The sequence below is a fragment of the Neofelis nebulosa genome, chromosome 17 (assembly GCF_028018385.1).
Source record: "Neofelis nebulosa isolate mNeoNeb1 chromosome 17, mNeoNeb1.pri, whole genome shotgun sequence".
Classification (NCBI taxonomy): domain Eukaryota; kingdom Metazoa; phylum Chordata; class Mammalia; order Carnivora; family Felidae; genus Neofelis; species Neofelis nebulosa.
The window spans coordinates 25,245,150-25,271,729 of record NC_080798.1 but is presented as its reverse complement, the minus strand read 5'-3'; the positions used below and the strand labels follow the sequence as shown (position 1 = coordinate 25,271,729).

The window sequence follows — 26,580 nt, the reverse complement described above, 5'->3', positions numbered from 1 at the left end:
TTTCTCCAAGCCACCAGCCCACCTGAGCTCTTCACCATTGGTGTCATTCTGGATTGAGCCAGAGAAGGATCCTGTTAAAAAGAACTTCTATTAATTAATGGACCCATTATCGGCCACCATGCCCAATGAGTAAGTTCTCATCCTGGGGTATGGAAGGGTGTAGTGAGGATCCCAGTAGTGGTGGGAAACATCCTTGTGTTCATGTGACTGAAATGCCCTCAACTGTTCCAGCATTAGGGTCCTACCCTCCTTGGTGTAAACCCTCATCTCATGAAGGCCAGCAGAAAGGCCACCCTTTGCTGGTTTCCTGCCCTGGAATTTCTGGAAGTCCCTGAGGAAGGGCTGCAGGTCATCTGGGGCCCCTTGCCACTTCTGGACTCCGCAGTTGTCCTGTCATAGTGACATCTCTAGTTGCTTCCTCTCCACCTGTACGACTTGGTCCAAATGTGGACAAGGGCTTACTTTAATTCTTTTTTTTTTTTTAATTTTTTAAATTTTTTTAACGTTTTTTATTTATTTTTGAGACAGAGAGAGACAGAGCATGAATGGGGGAGGGGCAGAGAGAGAGGGAGACACAGAATCGGAAGCAGGCTCCAGGCTCTGAGCCGTCAGCCCAGAGCCCGATGAGGGGCTCGAACTCACAGACTGTGAGATCGTGACCTGAGCCGAAGTCGGCCGCTTAACCGACTGAGCCACCCAGGCGCCCCTTCCTTTAATTCTTGAAACACAGCTGAAAGCAAATAGAGTCTCCAGAATCTTTTCTGAGGCTTGGAATGGTGATAAAGCCAACGTGAACTCAGGGCTCTCTGTGTGCCAAGACACGTGCATTTGTGCAGGCATTTACTCCCACAGGCCTGTTGAGTGGGGATAAATGGAAATACAAGAGAGGTCAAGGAACATGCTCAGGGCCAGAGTCAGTGTTGACAGAGCCAGGATCTAACCCTGACTGGCTCTGGAACCATGTGTATAAACCTCATGGCTCTGTAGCCACTCTGAACACTTAGTGTGCGGCAAAGAAACTGCAGACCAAATTCTAGATTTGGAATCCCTGTGACACACACTCAGAATCCCAGCTTTTCTAGGGTCCCAGAAAAATAGCAGCTGTAGCAACAATAGCCCATATATATTACCTTTGTGGCCCAGGGCCCATGGTTTGCTTTGCAGATGCAAAAAAAGAATAAGCAATATTCTCTCAAGGCAAATTCAAACTTCTATTCTGGGGAGCAAAGAGTAATTTTACTAAGACAAACTAAGCTGTGTTTGCACTGCACCGGGTGTATGGTTTCAGAGGTATGAGAGCTGTGAGTGGAACACTCTGAGTGAACTATGACAAATCCAGACAAAATTTCAACCCAGGCCGCTGACTTCCCACCACAGTCCTTAATGCACAAACCAGCTTCAGTCATTGTGTTTGCTGTTTTGCTTCATTCCTGTGCTTTATTTCATTCAACACTTCTAGATTCCTATTACCTCTGAAGGACAAGATTTTTCAAAAACACTCAAACATTTTTATCTTTCCAAGTGCTGGTGTCCTGTTGCCTCCTCCATTCCCCAGATACCACCAAACCCCTCCGAGCACACCTGCTATAGGCTACATCACAGGCTACTTGCCCTATCAGGAGATCAGAAGGTGCAAGAAGAGGAAGGGTGGGTGTTTGTCTCCAGCTGGCTCCCTGTCACACTAGCTTCACTGATGTCCGCAGCCCTGCCTGGACCTTCAAACATAGTTCTGTCATTAAATTCTCTCAATTACCCCGTTCAAGTGCACCTTCTGTTTCCTGCTGACTATACTGATCCACCGTGGATCCCCTTTTAACTTCAATGAACAGACTGGGTATAACTTCTCCATATTTCAAAGAGCACTGTTGTAGGTGATGGGAGACCTGGGTTTGAATCCTATCTGTCACTGACTTGCTGTGTGACCTTGGGCTAGTACCTCACATCTCTGAGACTCAGCTTGTTCCTCTGCTGAGTGGGTGACTCCAATGAGGTGTTCCTTGAGAAGAGTGAAGGGCTTGTCACTTAAACCAACCACTTAGGAGGCTCACAAGGTGTTGTCTCCCAAACAGATGACAGTCCAGCCCCACCAGCCCCTTTTGAACACCGCGTGGTGAGTGTCAAGGAGACCGCGACCTCAGCAGTTTACACAGTGTGCCAGCATGACGTCTTGGGAGGGTAGGTGGGCTTCCACCTTGATGAGAGAGTGGGAGCAAGAGGCTTGGGGGCAGAGACACTTGGAGACCTTATATGGCATGCTGTTGTATGCTTCTCAGGAAGGGGTTGACCAGGAGCCAAAGCCAGGAGTGGTATATATACCACACAGTGTACTAGGAAATGGATAGTCCACAGAGAGTAGGTGAAGAGAATACCTCTAGAGTTCAGAAGAGCCCACATGGTGTGAGATGAAGTATAGGGTGCAGGAGGCCCACACAGTATGGGCATGGGAACCATATACTAGTGGTGGTAGGGCAATCTGAGTGGTGTGGAATGAGGGAGGTAGTCCCCAGGGTATAGATAGATACTTTATGAGAGGATGAAGAAGGTCTTCTCTAAGTTTCAGGATAACCAATGTGGTGTTGGGGTGATGACTATAGTACCTCTGGGGTGCAGGATAATCCCATTGTGTTTATGGACAGAGGGCAGGACCAGAAAGTCCAGGGTACAGGATGGCCAACCATGTATGGAGTGAGCCTGTTGGGGTCTCAGTCTGCTGTGTCGTGTTTCTGCAGGGGCCGGTTTGGCCAGGTCCACAGGTGCACAGAGAAGTCCACAGGCCTCTCACTGGCAGCTAAGATCATCAAAGTGAAGAGTCCCAAGGACCGGGTGAGGCATCTGCCCTGGACCAGCTGGCGCCTTGGGCCAAGTTCAGGGCTCCTATACTTCCTTATTGGCCCCTTGGCCCTACACTTCCCCAGCCCCCTGCATGCTGATCAGGAACCCTGCCACCTTCCCTGCCTCTTTTCCATGAGTCCCACACTCTGCCCAGCACATCACCTCATACCTTGGACAACAGGGTCCCTCTGGATTTCCAGGCTTCCTTCTTGGGCCTCTCAGGTTTCCTATCTGTGGAATGGTGGGTCTGTTGTAAGAACCTGGTTTGGGTGCTGAGTCGGAAACCTGATGTGAGAGTAGGAAATGAGGAAACAGGGTGGGCATGCACCTTGGAAGGGCATGTGTCTTGGGAGGCACAGCTGGCTCATCTTCTTGACCCATTTCTTGGAAACTCCTCTCCCATCCGACTCCACAAGGAGGATGTGAAGAATGAGGTCTACATCATGAACCAGCTCAGCCACGTGAACCTGATCCAGCTCTATGATGCCTTTGAAAGCAAGAACAGCTTTACCCTCGTCATGGAATAGTGAGTGTCTCAGGAGGTGGAGCAGTGGCTTCTCTGTGGGCCCAGACTCAGGGCTGGGGCTTGGAGCCGTGGTTCTAGGCAAAGCTCTCCCTTTCCCCTCCCCTCTCTGGGACATCTAAGGAATATCATCACCTCCAATATGCAGCATGGAGGACAAAGTCATTTGTCATAAACCAGCAGTAAACCTGACTGACCTGTAGATGTATGTTGGTTTAGCATACACAATTTGTAATAATTTTGATTTAAGCATTAACAATTGGAAATTGGGAAATTTCACATTAAAACCCAGATATCTTGCTTTTCTTACAAATGTGAACAATCTAGTAATGTTGGACCTGCGTTTCAGCTGGAACTGGTGTGCTGGAGCTCCTACTTGCTGACTCTGTAGACAGGATCGCCAGTCTCCCATTTGACACAGTCCCCACCACTCCCAACCACCCCTGAAGCTGAGACCAGGGCCTCAGAGGCCATTTATTTTTGTGCTTGTGTTGCTATTTTCCTTATGGTAGGGTTTGTAATATCATGTCATGTCATGTCTCTACCAAGAGTGAAAAAACAACATTGTAGCCAAACAAGTTTATAATCTTGGCACAGAGTCACCAGAGTGAGCCTGGATCATCAACATTGAAGACAATCCCCAGTATTCCCTTTGGCCCATCAGTTTCTTTTTACCACCTGCACTCTGAGCTGGCAATGGGCCAGAACAAAGATCTCCATAAAAACCCCAGATGGCAGTGGCCCTCCTTAATCCCTCCTTAATCGTAACCCTCAGGCTTACGTGGGTTGGCCTCTTTTGAACCTTGGTGATATGAGTGGACAAGTCCTCTGGGAGCCTTGCTCAGGCCAGTGCCTACCTCTCTCTTTGCCCTGGCAGTGTGGATGGAGGTGAACTCTTTGACCGGATCACAGAGGAGAAGTACCAGCTGACTGAACTGGATGTGATCTTGTTCACCAAGCAGATCTGCGAGGGTGTGCATTACCTCCATCAGCACTATATCCTGCACTTGGACCTCAAGGTCAGGCTCCACCTGGGCATGTGGTGGGTGGGCCTCCAGGGTTCCTGAGCTTCTGCTGCTTTCTTACCTTAAAGAACTCTATCAACAGACCATCCTGGCTTCCATTCCTGGCTCTCTGCCATTTCCTAGCTCTGGAGTAAATGAGTCATGCTGCCTCTCTGAACCTCAGTTCTTCCACTATAAAATGTGGATAATTGTAACTCTTTAAGTGTTTTTTGAAGATTAAATGATACAGTGACCTTCTTTTCTTTAAAAATATCTTTAGAGAGAGGGAAACCAAGAAACAAACCATTAGCGATAGAGAAGAAAATGATGGTTACCAGATGGGAGGTGGGGGATGGGTTAGGTGAGGGATGGGTCAGATGGGGGATAGGGATTAAGGAGGGCACTTGTGATGACTACCAGGTGTTGTATGGAAGTGCTGAATCACTAAATTGTACACCTGAAATCTTATACTGTATGTTACCTAACTGGAATTTAAATAAAAACTTAAAAACATTTAAGATTAGTTTAAAAAAATTAAAATAGGAACATATGCTGTGGTAACAAATATAGACAATATAGAAATGTATAAAATACACAGTAAAAGTTCTTCCCATCCAGTGTCCATGCTAAGAGGTCTTCTCTATTAGCAGTTTGGCATGATACACAAATATATACAAAAGTGATCATGCTATATACATCCTGTTTTTAAACTTACCTTTTTTTCAGTTAACAGTACATTATAGACATCTTTTCTCATTCTCTTTAAGGGCCATGTGATATTCCAGTGAGTGAATGTGTTACACTCTCTTTTGTCTACTAGGATCGTCCTAGGAGTGTCATGCCTGACTGGTAGTAAGCACTTGATACATGGCAGCCATTTCTGTGGTTTCCTACTCTGCTGGGCAAGCAGGAGGGTGTTTCTCAACAACTCCTTTCAGGAATTTCAGTGGCTCCCCACAGAAGGTGGGAAGTAGGTTGGCCAGAACTTTGTGGGTGCACATTGCTTCTTCTGACCATCTTTTCTGATTGACACCTGTAAAGTTGGACTTCTTAGAAAAATGGTAGCGATAGTAGGGAATTGACCTGTGGCTTCCTAGATCCCTACAGCTAATTCCAAGCCTTCTGGATTAGCTGCTCTGTGAGGTTGGCAGTTGGGGGAAGCACAGGCTTCAGCTCTGTGGTTCTGGGTCAAAGACCTGCCGTTGGGGCAACCCTGTGTCTCTGCAGCAGGAGTTGATTATTGCAAAGGCCCATTTCCCAGCCAAGAGTAGGGCTTGTGTTGGTTCAGTCCCTTCGTGGCCAAAAGATCTTGCCTAAGTTCCTTGATCATATTGATTGATCTTGCATAAGCTCATCAGTTGCAAAATGGGGAATAATAGTATCTTCCTCTTAGGGGTGTTGCATGGATTAAAGCATGGAGAAAAAGCCCCAGAGCTGCTGTCCCATACAATAGCCATAAGCCAACATGTGGCTATTAAATACTTGGAATGTGGCTAGTGTGACTGAGGAACTGAATTTTAAATTTTATTATTTTTAATTTATTTAAATTTAAAAACTGTCAGTTTAGTTATTGGTAAACTTTTAAGTATATTTGGGATGACTTCACTATGTGAATTTCCTTTTCACCTATAAATTTTATGAAATTTCAATACAATTAATTCATGAAATCTAAATCTATCTAAAATATTTCTGATGAAAATTTAGTATCTGAATTGAAATGTGCTGTAAATATAAAATACACATTAGATTTCTAAGTCTTAATATGAAAAAAGAATGAAAAATATCTCATTAATTTTTTCATACTGATAACCTATCAAAATGATGAAATATTGGACATACTGCATTAAATAAAATATATTATTGAAGTTGAGTTTTAGAAAATATTTTAAGATGAATGAAAATGAGAACACAACATACTAGAACTAGAACATACTAGGATGCATCTAAATCAGGAGGAAATTTGTAGCTGCAAATATGGATATCATCTCAAATCAATAATTTAACATCCTACCTTAAGAAACTAGAAAAAGAAGGCAAGTTACACTCAAAGCAAGCAGAAGAAAGGAAATACTAAAGATTAGAGCAGAAATGAATGAAACAGAGAATAGATAAACAACAGAGAAGAGATGGGGGGGTGGGCTAAATGGGTAAGGGGCATTAAGGAATCTACTCCTGAAATCATTGTTGCACTATATGCTAACTAATTTGGATGTAAATTAAAAAAAGAAAAAACAACAAAGGAGAAAATCAGGGGCACCTGGGTGGCTCAATCAGTTAAGCATCCAACACTTGATTTTGGCTCAGGTCCTGATCTCAAGTTAGTGAGATAGAGCCCAGCATTGGGCTCCATGCTGACAGGGTGGAGCCTGCTTGGGATTCTCTCTTTCCTTCTCTTTCTGCTTCTCCCCTGCTTACATGCTCTCTCTCTCTCTCTCTCTAAATAAGTAAATAAACAAACAAAAACCAATAGAGAAAATCAATGAAACCAAGAGCTGACTCTTTGAAAAGATCAATAAATTGTTAAATCTTTAGCTATATTGGCCAAGACAAAAGGAGAAAATAAATTACTAAAATCAGGATTGAAAGAGGGACATCACTAGTAGCTGTAGTGATGAAAACTGTAGAAAGAAAGAAGGATTATAAAGCAATAATGTCAAAAATTGTATGCCAGCAAGTTAGATAAAATGGAACAAATCCTAGGAAGACACAAACTACTGAAAACTGAAAAAAATAGAAAATCTGAATCAACCTGTAACAAGTAAAGAGATGGAATTAATATAAAAAATCACCCACAAAGAAGAGCCTAGGCCCAATTTAATTCTACCAATTTAAAGAAGATCTAATTTATGTGTTTTTCTAAATGTTCATTTGAGAGAGAGACAGAGAGAGAGAGAGAGAGAGAGAGAGAGAGAGAGAGAATAAACAGGGGAAGGGCAGAGAGGGAGGGAGAAACAGAATCTGAAGCAGGCTCTAGGCTATCAGCACAGAGCCCGACACGGGGCTTGAACTCATAGACTGTGAGATCATGACCTGAGCTGAAGTAGGACACTTAACAGACTGAGCCACCCAGGTGTCCCTAAAGAAGATCTAATTTAAAGAAGAATTAATACCAGTTCTTCACAAACTCTTCCAAAAAATAGAAGATAAGGGAACACTTCCTAACTCATTTTATGAGGCCAGTCTCATCTTGAAACCAAACTGGACAAAGATATCACACACACAAAAAAACTATAGACCAATATCCCTTATGAATATATACGCAAAAATCCTCAGTAATATATTAGCAAACTGAATACAACAACATATAAAAAGGATTGTACACATGACAAAGTGGGATTTATCCTAAGAATGCAAGGTTGGCTTAACATATGAAAGAAATCAATGTAATATGCCACACCAATAGAATATAGGACAAAACCACATGATCATTTCAATAGATGTAGAAAAAGACTTAACAAAAACCAGACAACTTTTCATGATGAAAACACTGAATGAACTAGGTATAGAAGGGAACTTTCTCAGCTTGATAAAGGCCATCTATGGAAAACCCACAGCTAATATTATACTTAATGGTAAAAGGTTGAATGCTTTCCCCTTAAGATCAGGTACAAGACAAGGATGTCTGTTCTTGCCGCTGCTATTAAACATTGTACTTGAGGTTCTTATCAGGACAATTAGGCAAGAAAAGAGGTAGAAAGCATCCCGATTGGAAAGGCAGAAACAAAATTGTCTCTATTCACAGATGACATGATCTTGTGTATAGAAAATCCTAAGAAGGGTGGAGGGAAACTATTAGAACAAATACGCAGGTTCAGCAAAGTTAAAGGATATAAGACAAATGTATAAATATCAATTGTATTTCTATATACTAGCAATCAATAATCTGTAAATAAAATTAAGAAAAAGATTCCATTTACAATACAGTAGTCCTCCCCTTATCCCTGGTTTCATATCCCATGGTTTCAGTCACCTATGGTTGACCACAGTTCAGAAGCAGATGATCCTCCTTCTGACATACAGTTAGAAGGTCAATAGCTGCCTAACACTGCATCATAATGCCTATGTCATTCACCTCACTTCTTGTCATCACATAGGCATTTTATCGTCTCACTTCATTCCAAGAAGAAGGCTGAGTATAGTGCAATAAGATAGTTTGAGGGGGGGCACATTCACATAATTTTTATTAGCAGTACATTTTTATTTATTTTTTATTTTTTTAATTAAAATTTTTTAAATGTTTATTTATTTTTGACAGAGAGAGAGAGACAGAGCATGAGCGGGGGAGGGGCAGAGAGAGAGGGAGACCCAGAATCTGAAGCAGGCTCCAGTGTCTGAGCTCCAGCACAGAGTCCAACGTGGGGCTCGAACTCACAGACTGCGAGATCATGACCTGAGCCGAAGTCAGACACTCAACTGACTGAGCCACCCAGGTGCCCCAGTAGTATTTTTATAATTGTTCTGTTTTATTATTAGTTGTTTTTATCTTACTGTGCCTAATTTATAAGTTAAATTTTATCATAGATATGTATATATAGGAAGGAACATAGCATATATAAGGTTTGGTACTATCTGTGGTCTCAGACATCCACGGGGGGGTCTTAGAATGTATCCTCCGTGAATAAGAGGGACTACTGTAATACATAATCAAATAAAATAGTTAGGACTAAATTTAACAGGTGAAGTGCAAGATTTATTTTCTTAAAACCACAGAACATTATTAAAAGAATTTAAAGAAGACCTAATAAATGAAAGACATCCCATGGTCATGGGTTGAAAGACAATATTGTGAAGATGACAATACTCTCCAAATTGATCTATAGATTGAACACAATCTCTGTCAAAATTGCAGCTGGCTTCTTTGCAGAAATCAATGAACTGATCCTAAAACTGAGATGGAAATTCAAGGAATGCAGAATAGCAAAAACAATCTAGAAAAAGAAAAGCAAGCTGGAGGATACACATTTCCCAATTTCAAAATTTACAGCTAAGCCACAGAAATCAAAACAATGAGTTATGTGTATAAAGATGAATAGATAACCCAATGGCATACAACTGAGAGTCCAAAACCAAACCTTTATATATTTGGTCAATTGATTTTTTGATAACTGTGTCATGACAATTCAACGGGGAAAGAATATCTTTTCAACAGATGGTGCTACGATCCCATGCTTGGTATCCATATGCAAAAGAATACACTCATATTGTAAACAAAAACTAACTCAAAATAGATTGCAGACTTAAATGTAAGACCTAAACTTATAAAATTCTTAGAAGAACACCTAGGAGTAAATCTTTGTGACCTCAGATTATTAGGTGATGATTTCTTAGATATGACTCAAAAGAAAAAGCTAGAAAAGAAAGATAAATTAGACTTTATCAAAATTAAAAACCTTTATGCTCCAAATGATATCATGAAAGTGAAATGACAGCCCATACAACGAGAGAAATATTTCCAAACAATAGATTTGATAAGGGACTTATATCTATAATATATAAAGAACTCTTACACACCAATAATTAAAAGACAAATTAAAATGGGCACAGGATTTGAACAGACATTTATCCAATAAAGATATGCAAATGGGCAATAAGCATATGAAAAGTTCTCAACATCATCAGTCACTAGAGAAATACAAATCAAAATTGCAGTGAGATACTATGTTATATTCATTAGACCAGCTAAAATAAAAAAAAGTGACAGACAATAAGAAGTGTTGGCTATGATGTGGAGAAATTAGAACTCTCCTACATTGCTGGTAGGATTGTAAAATTGTGCATCCACTTTAGAAAACGGTTCGGCAGTTTTAAAAATGTTAAATGTAGCATCACCATATGACCTAGTCATTTTAACTCTAGGTATGTATTCAAGAGAACTGAAAACATAAGTTGACACCAAAACTTGTACATAAATGTTCTTAGCAGCATTATGCATTATAGTTCCAAAGTGAAAGCAGCTTGAATATTCACTATCAGATGAATAGATACACAATTATGGTACATCCATACAATGGAATATTATTCAGCTATGAAAAAGAATGAGGTACTGATACATACTACAACATGGATGAACCTTGAGGACATTATGCTGAGTGAAAGAAGACAGATGTAAAAGGCTAGCATTTGTATGGTCATTTATATGAAATGTCCAGAATAGGCAAAACCACAGAAACAGAAAACATGTTAGTTCTTGCCAAGATTTAGGGGTGAGGGAGATGGAGAGTGACTGCAGATGGGTATGAGGTTTTTGTTTTTTTTTTTGATGTGATAAAAATGTTCTAAAGTTGGATAGTAAGGATTATTACATAACTCTGTGAATGTACTAAAACCCAGGGAATTTTACACTTTAAAAATGGTGAATTTTATGATATCATCATTATTATTTATATTTATTATTTATACTCCAATAATGCTGCTATAAATATTAAGTTCACTTATTTAATTTTAATTTTTTAATGTGGCTGCTGGAAAAATTTTAAATTATATATGTAGCTCACATTATATTTCTATCGGACAGTGTTTTTCCAGACCTCATGAGGAAGACATGGAGACTTTAAATCTCCTGCTCCTATCTGAGGCATTCATTGCCTAATTCCATTGCACCAATAAAACCTTCTGTTGAGAGAAATAGTACCTGACATTTGCTTTGGAATCTGTACAGTGTTTTCATGCATATTATGTGATTCAATCCTCATACCTTCCCAGGAGGAAAGCAGGAAGTGGTTATTATTCCCATTTTACTGATGGAGACACTGAGGTTTCAGGAATGGGAACAGACTCACCTAAGGCCACAGACCCAGATAAAAGACCCCTTGGCCTCAGGCACTGGGCCTTGGGTCTCCAGGGCATTTCTACCGTACACCCCATGTGTGTACACCACCCTACCCCATCCAAATTTGTTTTGCATAAGCAGCAAACATCGTTCCAGGCCTCAGAGCTGATCTGAAGGACTTAAAAGGAGAAGCATCCCAAGACCACCATCTCTACCCTGTGGGTCACAGCTGTCACCATAACATGACAGACTGACTGACATTGAGCAGCTCTGATCTCCTTGACTGGAATTCTGAAGCTTTGGTTCCCACCCCTGAGATTCTGATGTAATTGGTTGGGGTTGGGGCCTGGACACTGGACTTTTGAGGGATCCTCTGATAATTATAATGTGCAGCTAGGCTTTGAAACCATGACCCTGATCCAACAGTCTCAACACAAGCAACTTGTGGGTCAAGTCTGCATCACAGAAGTGTTCTGTTTGACACCTGCACTTGGGTATATGTTTAAATTTGAGTTGTCAGTATTTAAAATCATGGATTTTTCACATAAAAATATGTATTCTGGCTTCTCTTGAGGACTGGGGAAGTTTGGCAACTGGGCCTGCGTTCCTTCATTGTGACTGGTGGCTGGAGCTGCTTTTCACAGGGCAGGAGGCCACCAGTTCTCCACAGTCTACACAGTTCTTTAGTGTCTCACACCAGCCCACTTTGTTTTCATGATCTATATATCCCTGTAGGGCTGCCCTAGGCCATTTATTGTCTTGGAGGCTGGGAAACTGAGGTCTGTTGACATAAGCATGGGAGTTGACACCTTCTTAGCTGTTGGCTGAGCTAAGCAGACATCTGTTTCTTTTCTAGCCGGAGAACATACTGTGTGTCAATCAGACAGGACATCAAATTAAGATCATTGACTTTGGGCTGGCCAGAAGGTAAGGGGGTTGTGGTTTGGCACTTTGACAGAACTCCTTGGGAACTGCTTGTGGCTCTCTTGCATATGGTTACAGTTCAGATAATTTTTGAGTTTTGGGACTGACACAGAAAACTTTTTCACTGAGAGGCTGGTGGCCTTCAGTTGCACAGATAGGCCTTGTTACTACCCCAGGGGTGGCTTCATGCAGACTTTGCATGACTCTGCTTCTCCTTAAAAGGCTGTGGGATTAATTGTACTTCAAACCCCAGTGTGAGCAGAGAGGGTGGGACGGTTCAAGGAGTGCCACTGGGTGGGTGTCCTCAGATCAGTTCTATTCATCCCCCAGGCCTGGGGCCAAGATGTGCTGAGCTATGTGAGGGATCTAGCACCTTCCCTGTCAGGAAGTGAGTGGTTTAAATAGGAAGGTGCATATGTAACAGTGTAGGGTGATGTTGGGGTATGTGGTTTGGGGCCACTCAAGACTGGTTAAATCTTGGTAAAGTGATGATAACATGAAATACTTGCTGACACGGGCAGTTAGGAAGGTTAAATGAAATAATACATAGAGAGTGCAGACCCATCCTATGAAGGTGGTTAGGTTCTCAAGTTTGAGTACATAAACATCATATATAATTTAAAAAATATCTTAAAGTCCCTTAAAATGCCCAAACCCTGGTGAAGGACAGTATGTCCATAGTTTTACAAACCTGTCCAGACCAATGTATGATGAATGCTGTGCCTCTGCAGGGTTCTGGTCCCTGGCACGCACACCCAGTGGTGCAGGTTTTTAGCAATGGTAGTAACAGACCCTTCATATTGGGGAGGGAATGTCCCCCAAACCTTCAAGCATCCATAGTCTACAAACATGGCAACAGTTGTATGCCCATCCTCCAAGACTCCTCCAGAATTCTATTTCCACCAAGAATGACATTTCTCTGGGAATCACATATTTTCTAGGTAGGTCTTCACACCACAGCTGAATTTTCTTTAAATTTAAACTCTTTAAAATTTCTCTCACCCTGATGGTCATTTTCCACAAGGAAGTTGTTTTTGCCATTTTATAGGCCTAATGGTATCTTCCGCTCCATCCACAAGGGGAAGAAAGCAAAACCTTGTCCCAGTGGAGACAGCCACTTGCCTGAGCTCAGCCTCTGATGTCCAGACCTGCCTCCCACAAATAGCATTCAAAACCATAGTGGCAATCTTCCTGGGTCAAGTGGTAAATTTACCTCTTTGCAGGGGTCAAAGATGCATTTTCAGTGCCCCCATGATGGATGGGAGGCCACAGGTAATGTCATGAGAGTAACAGTAGAGGGAAGTTCATATCGTCCTACTGTACCAAATGTACAGTACTGCTTTTCATGAACAGTGCCAAATCCCCCAACCCAAATGCTTCAAAATCACATTCAATTCATAATGTAAATAATTGTTTAATATTTTTGCGAATAATGTCTTATAAAGTTGGGATGCATCCTATACACGTGTGTGTCTTATACACTAGAGCAATGTCTCTGAATCTATTTTTTATTATCACTGCCTGGCTTCCAAAGGGACTTTTTAGACATTTCTCTCCTAATCGCCAGGCCCCTCCTCATGAAATTTAATGCTACAATTGTCCTTTGTATCTTTTTATGTTCTGTGGCCCTTTGGAAAGCCAGAAACCATTGTAATAGCTAAGACTTTTTGCCCTTTCAAGAACCGGTGTTCACCCCCTTGGGGCAATATTGTCTTCATCAGGAATGTATACCCTCCCAGATGTGTATGTAGTACCCTCACAAATGCCAGATGTCCAATTGCCAAATGAGTATTTACAGTGACAAACTGTGAATTCAGAGCAAAAATTAACCAGTTGAGGCTCCTGGGTTCTGGGAAGCCTTCTCTGAGCAGCTAAAAAGGAGCGATGGACAAGGTGTTGTTATCTGTGGGCAGTAGGATACTGGTAAATGTTTAACAATCAGTTGTAGGGGTGGGCGGGATGGGAATGGGGTTTGATTTGTAACCTTTGCTAATTTTGGCTGACTTCAAACTACTAACATGACATCACTGAATACAGAGTTGGGAGGAGATGTACACAATTGACTCTCATGCACCCATGAGAAATGGCTCCAGCACAACACTGGAGCGTGTTGGGGGTGAGGGTGAGGGTGGTTGGGGGGGATGGGAGGGTGAGGGGCTGGGGTGGTGTCAGTATAGGATGTACACTGCACATGTGCAGGCTTTCTCGGGGAAGGTAGGAGCTGGGGTGGGGATGGGGGAGGGAGATATAGTGAAGATGAGGGCATTAATAGGGAGTCCTGAATGTCATGGCTAAGAAGCTGGAACATTATACTATAGGCCACTGAGTGTTGCCTGCTGGAGAGGTGAAAAAGGCTGTAGGTCAACTTACCAAACATCAGTTAGTCAAAATCTGAGTCATCCATCCCAAACTGTCTGATAAATTCATTAACATGGTCAAAGGCATTGATGACAATAATTTTTGCTGATGAACCAGAGGCAGAGGGCAAGTTCAAGAAAATAAACATGCAGAGCCACATTTAAGAGAAGGCCACCCACATAAAACTGCTGGGCACTGGGGAAGTGCAGGTGTCTGGAACACGTGGTACTCAGGAAACCGCACTCAGCAGAGCTGTGCTGACAGAGTCACAGGCTCTGGCTGTGAGGCAAAAGGAAAACATCGAAAACATCCTCAACAGTCCAGCAAACTGGCCATTGGGCGAAAGGATCATTTGGCAAATTGAGTTTTGCCAAATTGGCCTGCTTCCTCGGAAGCAGGAACAATCTGTGGGGGAATGTGCAGGTGGAGCATATTTTATATGTCACAGGAATTAAATGTTTATAAAGAGGGAGGAAAAGCCAATTTTTTCCTGTAATACAAACCATCGAAAGTAAAGTTGTATTTCTGGGTGGAGCTATTAGAAGGTACTGAGATTGTCAGTGGGGTTATGGTCATGTAGGGGGCACATACAGATGTTCAGAGGCTGTGACATCCAGCAAGAGGGACCAACATTACCCCAGGTTGGGCAGTGAGAGCCATTGGTGGGTCTAAGTAGGGTCATGTCAAGGGTCAAGGATAGGGACAGGATGGGAAGTTTACTCTTGGTCTCCAGAATGTTGCTCCAATGCTCAGACTGGAATCCAAGCCTATTTCATCAGATCTTTTGGCAGGGAAAGAAGATGCCCACCCCAAACCTTGTGACGCTGCAACCTCATAGGTGACCCTATGGTCACAGAGGGCCTTATGCTAGGAATTTGGAGAGGGGGTCTTGGTGGATATTTTGACATTTAGGCTTAGTTACTGCCACAGTACTGCTGTTTAACAAATGATTCAAAACTGCAGAGGCTTAAAAGAATCATTTATTCTCATCCACACTGGTGTGAATCACCAGTGGTGGGGAGGGGGGTGCATGATATTCTGGACCTAACTCACAGCAGCTCATGACAAGGAACCTGTAAACAGTTGTCAAAACACACCATTAATTAGAAAGTCCTCTGTTTCTGAATTTGACCACTTTTGGTACCATACCTAAGTGGAACTATATAGTATTTGGTTTTTTTGCAAATGACTTCTTTCACTTAGCATAATGTCCTGGAGGTTCACCCATGTTGTAGCATGTGTCAGAATAGCCTTGTATTTTAAGAATGAATAATATTCCACTATATTATTACCTACCACATTATTATTATGTATTTTTATCTACCACATTTTACTTATGCAGTCATCCATTGATAGACACTTACTTGGGTTACTTCCTCCATTTGGCTATTGTGAATAATGCTGCTATGAACACAGGTATATAAATATCTCCTCATGATTCTGCTTTCAATTTTTTTGGATATATACCCAGAAGCGAGATTGCTGGATCATATGGTAGTTCTACTTTTAATTTTTTGAGGAACTGCCATACTGTTCTCCACAGCAACTGCACTATTTTACATTCCCACCAGCAAGGGTTCTAACTTCCCCACACCCTAGCCAACTCTTGCTATTTTCTGAACTTTTGTTTGTTTGGTTGTTTTATAGTAGCAATGATGTGCAGTGGTATCTCATTGTGGTTTTGATTTGCATTTTCCTGATGATTTGTGATATTGAACATATTTGCTTTTTCTAATTCTTACTGTCATCTCTCCAACAATAATGGTCACACTACCAGACGGACCTCCACAGAGAGCTGCTATCCAATTTGTTTGTGTTTGCTCATGTGGTTGCATGCCAAATAAGATACACTGATCTTCTCTCCTTTTGACATTGTAACTGCTAGGAGGAAGAGGACTATGGTTTTCTGATTCTCCCTAGTGACTTAGGAAAGTCTAAAGTTGGGGCCTGGGGGTATGATGATTATCCAGAAAACCACACGTGGTGGGATGTGAGGTCCAGACAACATGGCAGACAGGAAGGGTTGGGAATGTCTAGCTCTGACCAGGAATTAGTCCCAGGAATTCTCTCAGGGCTCACTCCCATGGTCCTCTGCATCCTGTTGTCCCCAGGTACAAGCCTCGGGAGAAGCTTAAGGTGAACTTCGGCACTCCAGAGTTCCTGGCCCCAGAAGTCGTCAACTACGAATTTGTGTCCTTCCCTACAGACATGTGGAGTGTGGGGGTCATTACCTACATGCTGTGAGTGCCCAGGAGCCTGGCTCCTAGTGAGAATAGGGGCCATCTGTTTTAGTTTGGGATTCTTAGAAGCAGAGAAAATGTGAGTGTGGAGTCATTTATTTGAGAGCTGTTCCCAGGAAATGCCAACAGAGGAGTAAGGGAGTGAGATGGGAGAAGACCAGTAAAGCATGTGTTATTGAGCACTTACCACTGTAGGCAACTGGAGTTGAATACTATCGGGGAAGTCTGGGATCCATCGTGGAACAGCCCCTCACAGTTATTCTGAGGGGGGAGGGTGTAAGGGTGTTTATACACCAACTCTTACCAGTTATTGCTTGTGAGCTGGTCCTGAGAGCATTGGTTCCTTGAAACTTCTGGGTGGATAAAGCAGCTTCCACCAGAGAAGAAGCTCTCGAGCAAGGAAATGCATGTGCTATAGTACAAGTGGGGCTGGAGTGCACCAGAGCGGTAAGGAGAGGAGATGGACAGGGCAGAACACTGTCTGATGTATCATCTAACTTGTCCCTCCTGTCCTGTGCTTCCTGTTTTCTATGGACTGAGGAAGCAGAGTTAGCATGGACTGAGAGGAGATATGTACACAGACTAAGCATCCTTGTCTCTCTGTGAATTCCCTTGGTTATTTCCTCAGAGGTCCAATCAAGTCATGCTTTGCTCCCAGATTTGTCATTATGGCATAATTGCTACCTTGTGTCCCCACACTTTGTATGTGTGTACCTCACCAGGTGGGGGAAGTCTGAGGCCCGAGGCCAGCCAGTTAGAGTGTCCTATCTCTCTACCCTCACTCTAGAGGGACCTAATGAAGCCAGTTTTCCTTTGGCCCCTGAGGCGTAGAGTAATATTTAAACGAGCCAGGCTGTATCAGAGACATATTAGGATATTTTTAAATTAAGTTAACATCTATTTCATAAATGGACATATTGGATTGGGTCTCAATTTATTCTTAGGCTTCAGGCTAAGGGGAAAATAGGTAAGCATGACTGAGGATTTATTCAAATACTCTTCATGCCTCTAAATTTTTAGTCCTGCCACTTCCTCCCCTAACAGAACACACTGGACTATCTCCTGTTGAGAAGTAATAGGGGTACTTTTCTTTTGAATTCTGGTTAGAGCTGCTTGTACCTTGTAAGACCTCTATCCCGTCATTGCATGTTGGCAGATATGGCTTCTACATACTGACAGTCCTTTTTCTCCTCTGTAGACTCAGTGGTTTATCCCCATTTCTAGGGGAAACAGATGCAGAGACCATGAATTTCATTGTGAACTGTAGCTGGGAGTTTGACGCTGACACCTTTGAAGGGCTGTCAGAAGAGGCCAAGGACTTTGTTTCCCGCCTGCTGGTCAAAGAGAAGAGGTACCGTTAATTGCTTGTCATTCAGAAACCATTCTGATGGTGACCATCCATCTGGGTGCTGTGAAGATCAGGCTGGTGCTATCTTTCTCTGGACCAGTTCTGTCCAAGATTTCTTAGTCTGCTATGGCTTTGGAACAAAAAAGGTAACAGGGAAAGAGATGAAGGAAATAAAAAAATAAACAACAGGAGCATAAAATCTAGATAGAGTTTTAAAAAGGACCACATATATAAATTAGTCCTTGGTAAGTTATCAAGTAATCACTTTAATAGATTAATGTTGAAAAAAGGTTGAGATATGCAGATGTTATTCCCCAGAATAAGAGCCAGAAAACCTCATTTGTTGATAATGAAGACCTACTTAGTTTTCAGCAGGCATATCAAAGTCATGGGTTGAACCATGGAGTTTTCTGATACTCAGAGACTCAGACGTAAAGAAATAATGGCAAATGACCCAGGGTGAGGCCCAAGAGTCTGAGCTCTGAGACAGCCCATAGTTCCCTGGCCTTTACTATTTTGTTCTTCTGATTGTGAAAAGTTATGAGAGGTAAAATATTTCTAATTCAAATGAACAAAAAGGACATCATTCTCTGGAAGGAGAGACAAGCTTTTTTCAAGATTTATGTTCTTTTTCTTCTTAAGAGCAGTTCCAGGCCCACCTGGCCTTCCTACTTCCTGCCTCAATTTCCCAGCTCTTTCTGGAGGAGGTGATTAATCACTGTGATACATTCCCTCTGTAGAAGGCAGGGAACATTTTTGTTGATGACTTTCTTTTACTTTTAAGGAAGGGAATTTTAGACATGAGGAGTTCCTTTTTAGTTTGTGGCATGAATCTGCTTGAATGATTAATTGATTCACTGATTAACACTTCCTACCCAGCTGAACCAATTTCTGGAAAACCAGAAAAGGCAACCCTAACTAAAAGTTTCAACCTCTGTTTGATTTCACAGCTGCAGAATGAGTGCCACGCAGTGCCTGAAACATGAGTGGTTGAATAATTTGCCTGCCAAAGCTTCAAAATCCAAAGTTTGTCTCAAATCCCAATTATTACTGCAGAAATACATGGCTCAGAGGAAATGGAAGGTATCTGTTTTGTTTTTTTAAGGTAGCATTTGTCTTTTTAATGTGTCCTTTGAAAGAAATGTTGCTAAGTTTTAACTTACATTTTCATTCTAAATAGATTATTTGGGAGGGAAAAAAACGTCTCTTATATCAAAACCTGTGATCTTGATTAAAGAATGCCACAGACCAAAACCAACTGGTATAAATGTGGCATTTAGTTCATACTTATATGGACAATTGAAAGGACAGAATAAAGTTTGAGCATATGTTCTCAGTAACAGTAGTAGGGAAGTGCTTGGAACTTACTGCCTGAAGCTTGAGATCTGACTCCTCCACATTTCAGAAAGAGGGGCTGGGAAAGCCCTATTAGGTTTTAAAAGCTTCATAATTTTGTTTACAACAGAACCCTTTGGTATCATGGATATAAAAAGAAAAATTGCCTTCCAGGAAAAGTGGCTTTCCAACATTTTGTTATCAACTCAGATTCTCACTAAAAAACAAAAATAAAAGCCTTTACCTAGAGAGCCAGTATATAAAAATATGTATACATACACACACATATGAAACAAAAACATCCCAGCCTTTGCTAAACAGAGTGAAATACACTCTGATATTTTCTGTTCTATGGTATTTGGTTTCATTAAAAAAAGTGCTGTTCATAACCCACCAATTTGACTTCATGACCCACTGGTGGATTTTTTTTTTAATATATGAAATTTATTGTCAAATTGGTTTCCATACAACACCCAGTGCTCATCCCAGAAGATGCCCTCTTCAATGCCCATCACCTCCCCTCCCCTCCCTCCCACCCCCTATCAACCCTCAGTTCTCAGTTTTTAAGTGTCTCTTATGCTTTGGCTCTCTCCCACTCTAACCTCTTTTTTTTTTTTCCTTCCCCTCCCCCACGGGTTTCTGTTAAGTTTCTCAGGATCCACATAAGAGTGAAAACATATGGTATCTGTCTTTCTCTGTATGGCTTATTTCACTTAGCATCACACTCTCCAGTTCACTGGTGGATTTTGAATCACAATTTGAAAAATCCCATTCCAGTGGGCTCCATTTTTCACAAGAAGAGGGTATATTTTCCCACTTCATAACTTGCTCCCAAATGCTCCAGAGTCATGGGGCTGTTCTACTGGAATTTTGCCACCAACTTGTTTTCCCCATTAGATTCTCAGTTTTGAACAAACCCAAGTGGCTAAACTTGTTTAAGTCCTTTTATTTCTTCTTAAAACAATTGGTCTAAAAATATACTTTTTATCCTTTTCTCCCCCTCTTTAACACCAAGAAACATTTCTACGTGGTGACTGCTGCCAACAGGCTAAGGAAATTTCCAACTTGTCCCTAATTCTCAACTCGGCTGCTCCCATGGGCCCAGAAGTTATGGACTGGTGGTGAAGTGAGACTCAAGATTTTTAACAATCCAGTCTTGTAATGATATTGATTTCATCTTTTTTGTAAAGAAAGGTTATGGCTGTTGCCTTCCTTGTGGGTGAAAAGTGGCTGTAAGGAAAGTGACCCGACCTTTTTTTTTCTGCCTTGTAAGATCATACTAAGTTGAAATGCTGTGTTTACTTCTCAAGTACACCTACTTTTGGTGATAAGTGTAGGCATGCTTTAGGTAGGTAGGAAAGCTTCTACTTTGTATATGTCAAATTTAAAGTCTAAGCTTACTCTGATTAGAGAACTCAGTAGACTGTTACACAGGGGTATGTTATGCAGCGTTATCTCCTCCAGTACAAAGAATTCCTAGAATTTTGATTTGCTCAAGTGTGAGCTGACATTTTATTGTACTACCCTGTTCTTGTGGAAAGCAATGTAGATTTAGGGGTAGTGATCCTCAAATTTGTTTTAACTTGTGCTCTGTTTTGGGAATCAAACCATGCATCCTTTAATATTCTTTGAAACTTCAAAATATACCATATCAACTGTCATGGCTAAATCAGAACAATGATCATTTTGAATGTGCTTTTTAAATCCATACACATCTCCACCCTCTCCTAAGTGGTCCTATTCTGGCACTGGTAGTCTCACTTCTGAACTCCCTTCCTCAGTTATGGATTTATGGTCTAGGAAGTCTGGACACTGATATGCAATATGTAAAAGAGATATAAGAGTGTAAAATGATTTTCAGTCTTCTGAGAGAAACACAAAATGATACATCATGAGACAATAAACTGCTGTTCTACTGTTTTATGGATATACCACTTTTAATGTTGTCATTTAACTAACTTATAAAATGATTAACAAGAAGTACTTTACTATTTGAAAGTAAAGAATGCTTTTAATTTCCTCACTTATAACCTGATTTTTGTGCTATTCCCATGAACTTCTCGAGTCAGCAGTTTTTGTTCTGGTTTTTTTTTTTTTTTTAAGTTTATGTGTTTATTTTGAGAGAGAGAGAGAGAGAGAGTGCGCGCCTTGGAGGGGCAGAAAGAGAGTGAGAGAATCCCAAGCAGGCTCCATGCCACCAGCACAGAGCCCTATGCAGGGCTTGAACTCACGAACTGTGAGATCATGATTTGAGCCAAACCAAGAGTCAGATGTGCAAATGACTGAGCCACCCAAGTGCCCCTCGGGTCAGCAGTTTTAATAGGAGTAGTTACTTTTATTTATTTATTTTTATTTTTTAATTTTTGAAAGAGAGATAGCACAAGCACAGGAGAGGGGCAGAGGGAGGGATGGAAGGAATCTCAGGCAGGCTCCATGCTCAGTGTGGAGCCTGATGCGGGGCTCAATCCCGTGACCCTATGATCATGACCTGAGCCGAAATCAAGAGTTGTAGGCTCAACTGACTGAGCCACTCAAGAGCCCCAGGAGTACTTACTTTAATTTTTAATTAGCCATGCAACAGTTTCACATGCTTTCAGGATTTTTGTCCAAATGAAGAACCCCCCTTTACCAGTTTTTGGCAGAGGAAACGGGTGTGGGGAGGGAGGCAGAAAGAGGTGAGGTGAAACCTGCTGCTGCAGTTCTCAAATTGTAACTTTCCTTGGAAGGCTAACTCTTGTCAGGAACTAAGATTTTTAGTACCAGCATATCTAGGCCTGCCAAGCTGGCCTAGTGAATGAACATCAGAAGAGATGGCTGCTGGAAACCTCCCTTTTGTAGGAGAATACAGTGATTTGGTAAAATACCTTATTTTAAATCAAGAGTTATTCTGTGGAAAGGTTTTATGAGGGCAGCCTCCAGAAGGAGCCACAGAGGTTATCTTACAATTCTGTCAGGTACAGTGAGTCTTAAGTTCTTTGGGACTTCAGACTCTTGGTGCTATGAATCTTCTTCCCAGATAAATGTAGTTACCTTGGTCTAGAGTAGCACTGTCAGAAATATATGAGCCATATACATAATTTTAAAATTTTGAATAGCTCCTCTAAAAAAACCTGGTGAAATTAATTTTAATAATTTAACACAGTAAGTCAAAAATGCTATTTCAATTTATAATCAACATTAAAAACTATTAATGAGGTATTTTCTATGCTTTTTCTCACACAGAATCCCCAAAATCTGGAGTGTATTTTACACTTAAAATACATTTCAATTCAGATACTAGGTTTTCATCAGATGTGCTTAGTTTGGATTTAGATTTCATGAAACTTATTATGGAAAAATATAATCAGATACTCAAGTTGTTCGAAACACCTTAAATGTTTTCTGGTAGATATCCACTTTTACATTTAATTTAAATTAAATAAAGATAGAAATTCAGTCCTATAGTTGCATTAGCCATATTTTAAGTGCTTAATAGCCACATGTTGTTAGTGGCTTCTATATCGGATGGGGTAGATATAGAATCCTTTACCTGTCAAATTTAAAATTTTTCTCCCTGTATGCTGTTATTCTTTACCTAGAGTCTCCTTCAGGGCTTTGTTTAGGTGAAGCCCACACAAATGTAAGTTAAGGTGATTTTAGCCTACCTTATCTGAAATTTGAGGGAGCTTTTAAAGCTTTAATTTTTTGGATATTTTTGGTCCTCTATTTTGCTGATATGTACTTAGCTCAAAAAATTTTTAGATTGCAACTGTGCTGCTATGGACTATTTCTAATGGACTTTCCATTTGAATGAATAAAGAGTGATTGGAAATTGCTGGGCAGAGAAACTGTAAAAAATAGGACCCACTTTTATAACTGTCAGGTTGGTGTGCTTGTGGGGTAAAAGGCATTCTTCCATTTTTGATGGATATGTATCCATGGTGGTCATGCCCACACTTTCACTCAGCAATTTCATTTCTAGAACACTTGAACAGAGATCTATGCAAAACGTTTACTGTAGCACTATTGCTAATGGCTGAATGAAAACAATCTCATTTGCCTATCAGTATGGATTTAGTTAAATAAATTTTGCCACATCCATATAGGGAAATTACTTGTAGCTGTTAAACATAGATCTAGATGTACTGACAGCCATCTTTCCATTACAGGAAAATTATTACACACACACACACATATATATATATATATATATATATATATATATATATATATGGTATCATCCTATTTGTGGAGAGACATATGCTTATACATGCATTAAATTTTTTAAATGTTCATTTATTTTTGAGAGAGAGAGAAAGTGTAAGTGGGGGAGAGGCAGAGAGAGAGGGAGACACAGAATCTGAAGCAGGCTCCAGGCTCCAAGCTGTAAGCACAGAGTCTGACTCAGGGCTGAATTACAAAATCATGACCCAAACCTAAGTCAGACGCTTAACTGACTGAGCCACTCAGGTGCCCCTAAAATTTTCTAGGGGGAATTCCACTTTTCACTTCACAACTTTCTGAATAATTTGAATTTTTATTTTTACAATGAGCATGTATTGCTTTTATAATTAAAAATTAGCAATGCAATGTCAAGTGTGGACCTTGCTTTGACACTGATTTGAGCAAACAATAAAAGATATTTCTGAGACATCCAGAGAAATAAAATTCTAAATTGCATATTTAATAATACATAGAATTTCTAATTTCTATTAATTTTGTGAGGTATGATAATGGTAATGTGGTTATAATGTAGGTTAAATGACTTCAGGAAAAAAGTGGATACAGTTAAGTAAGTGTGGTAAAATCTTTGTTAACAATTGGGTCTGAGTGATCTATATGGAGTTTCATTATTCTGTTCTCTTTATTGTTCTATACATACGAAAATTTTCATTATACTATTCTCTTTACTATTATATACATTTTATATAAAGTTTTTAAATCAGTTAAATAAACACCATAAAGAGGTGTTAAAGAACGGAGCTTCAGGGGCTTGTTTAGGATGGCAGAGGAGTAGAATGACCCTAAGCTTGCCTCCTCCCTCGAACACAGCTATATAAATATCGAATCATTCTGAATACACAAGAAATCAATCTGAAGACTGAGACAACAAAGCTGCACATCAATGAGCAGAAAAACAACCACCTTGTGGAAGGTAGGAACTGTGAGAGTTGATTTGGGAGTGAAAAGAGCTATGGGCCTTGTCGATGGGAGGGAACCCTGACCGTGGAGAGAACAGCGAGAGTAAAAGAAAGAAAGAAAGAAGAAGGAAAGAAATAAAGAAAGAAAATATGTGCAGGGGATTACACAGGAAAAAATCTTCCTCAAAGCCAAAGACGGGGGGGGGGGGGTGGGGAGGAAAGGGATGATTTAAATATTAAGTTTTTTTTATAAACAGTGGAGCACGGGGGCACCTGGGTGGCTCAGTGGCTGGGCAACTGACTTCGGCTCAGGTCATGATCTCACAATTTGTGAGTTCGAGCCCCATATCGGGCTCTGTGCTGACAGCTCGGAGCCTGGAGCCTGCTTCAGATTCTGTGTCTCCCTCTCTCTCTCTGCCTCTCCCCCACTCACACTCTGTCTCTCAAAAATGAATAAACATTAAAAAAAATTAAAAAATAAAACAAACAGTGGAGGACAGAGTCTGAAGTTTCAGAGGTTAGTGCCATGGCCAGGGTCATTCATACCTGGCAGTGTTCCCGTTGGGGAGCAGGAAGGACAACCAGCCAGCAGCATGGTCTGAAGATCCCCTTGGTTGCACGGGGAGAAAGTTCCCTTGCTTGGAGTGCCTTTTGGGAGAGGTGATACATTACAGCTTCTCCAGTGGCAAAATATCCTGCAGGGCTTTGAGCTACCCCATTCCTTAGCATAGGAACAAAGACGCAGGCTGAGGGCAGTAAACTCTAGTGCTAGCTTTGTGCTGTGATTATTCCTAACTGCTGCGTGGTCACGCGACCATTTTCTGGGACAAGCCGGCACCAGCCACAGAGCAGTGACACCCTCCTCCAGAGGATCAGAGCAGGTCTGGGCCATGGGGGTCTTTGAAGTTTAGAGTTTGAAACACAGCCATGTTTGAGATGAAACACAGGAGGGCTGTGCTCCCTGGCAGGCAGACAGCTTGGACACAGGGTGAAGACAGATCTAAGGGAAGTCTGTGACACAGGATGGCTGATTGCTTGTCTGAGAGCTTCCTGAGGAGTGGTGGGTACAAGCTCCCCACTCCAGAAATGAGAGCGGAGCAAAGACATTTTCACCCCCTGCCCACCAGCACTGACAGACCTCAGTGAGCTAAACAGTGCTACCAAGTGGAGACCAGAGTGGCTAAACCAAGCCCTGCCCCTCTGAGCTCAGCAGGTTCATCTCCACTAGGGCAAGTTGCCCTGAGAATCAGTGCAATGGGCTCTTCACTCAGGAGATCAGCACAAACCTCTAAGGCAAACCAAGTCTACTGATCATAGAGTCCTGCAAAGCTTTAGCTTTAGAGGAAATAGGATAGCTTCCTTTTTATTTATTTTTACTTTTAAAGTTATTCTTTAATATATTTTTAAATTTTAAAAATTTTTATTCATTCAAATATATATGTTTTACTGCTATTTTTTGGATCTAGCTTCCTTTGACAAGCAGACCAAAATACATATACGATCTTTTTTTTTTTTTTTTTCTGGACAAAAATGACAAGATGGAGGAATTCACTGCAAAAGAATAGGAAGTAGAAATTACAACCAGGGATTTAATCAATACAGATGTATTCAACTAAACATCTTAAATTTAAAACAACAATTATAAGGATACTAGCTGGGCTTGAAAAAAGGCATAGAAGACACTAGAGAATCCATTACTGCAGAGATAAAAAGAACTAAAATCTAGTCACGCCAAAATTAAAAATCCTATAACCGAGATGCAAACCTAAATAGATGCCAAAACAACAAGGGTGGATGAAGCAGAGGAATAATCAGTGATATAGAAGATAAAATTATGGAAAATAATGAAGCTGAAAATAAAAGGGAAACAATGGTAATGGATCACAAGCGTAGACTTAAGGAACTCTGAGACTTTTTTTCATAATTAGTATTACTTTATTATTGTTTTATTTATTGGTTTCAGTAGAATTTAGTAATTCATTACTTTACATATAACACCCAGTGGTCATCACAATAAGTGCCCTACTTAATTCCCATCACCCAGCCTATCCCCCCAACCCCAGCAAACCCTAAAATGTAATAAAATTCATATCATACGATTCCCAAAAGAGGAAGAGCGGGGAAAAG

The 26,580-nt window shown here is 41.1% G+C and overlaps 1 protein-coding gene across 3 annotated transcripts in view; it reads left to right on the top strand.

Annotated features, from left to right (window-relative positions):
• The window catches only part of MYLK3 (myosin light chain kinase 3), a 44,763-nt gene extending 23,501 nt beyond the window's left edge, over positions 1 to 21,262 (top strand). For all 3 annotated transcript variants that reach the window (XM_058706878.1, XM_058706879.1, XM_058706877.1), the window contains exons 5-13: positions 2,070 to 2,175; positions 2,730 to 2,823; positions 3,249 to 3,358; positions 4,233 to 4,374; positions 11,985 to 12,055; positions 16,522 to 16,650; positions 17,849 to 18,001; positions 18,949 to 19,081; positions 20,349 to 21,262. In XM_058706878.1, the coding sequence (XP_058562861.1) occupies positions 2,070 to 2,175; positions 2,730 to 2,823; positions 3,249 to 3,358; positions 4,233 to 4,374; positions 11,985 to 12,055; positions 16,522 to 16,650; positions 17,849 to 18,001; positions 18,949 to 19,081; positions 20,349 to 20,408 (998 nt within the window). In that variant the 3' untranslated portion in view covers positions 20,409 to 21,262. The remainder of the gene's footprint in view (positions 1 to 2,069; positions 2,176 to 2,729; positions 2,824 to 3,248; positions 3,359 to 4,232; positions 4,375 to 11,984; positions 12,056 to 16,521; positions 16,651 to 17,848; positions 18,002 to 18,948; positions 19,082 to 20,348) is intronic.
• Positions 21,263 to 26,580: the final 5,318 nt, after the last annotated feature.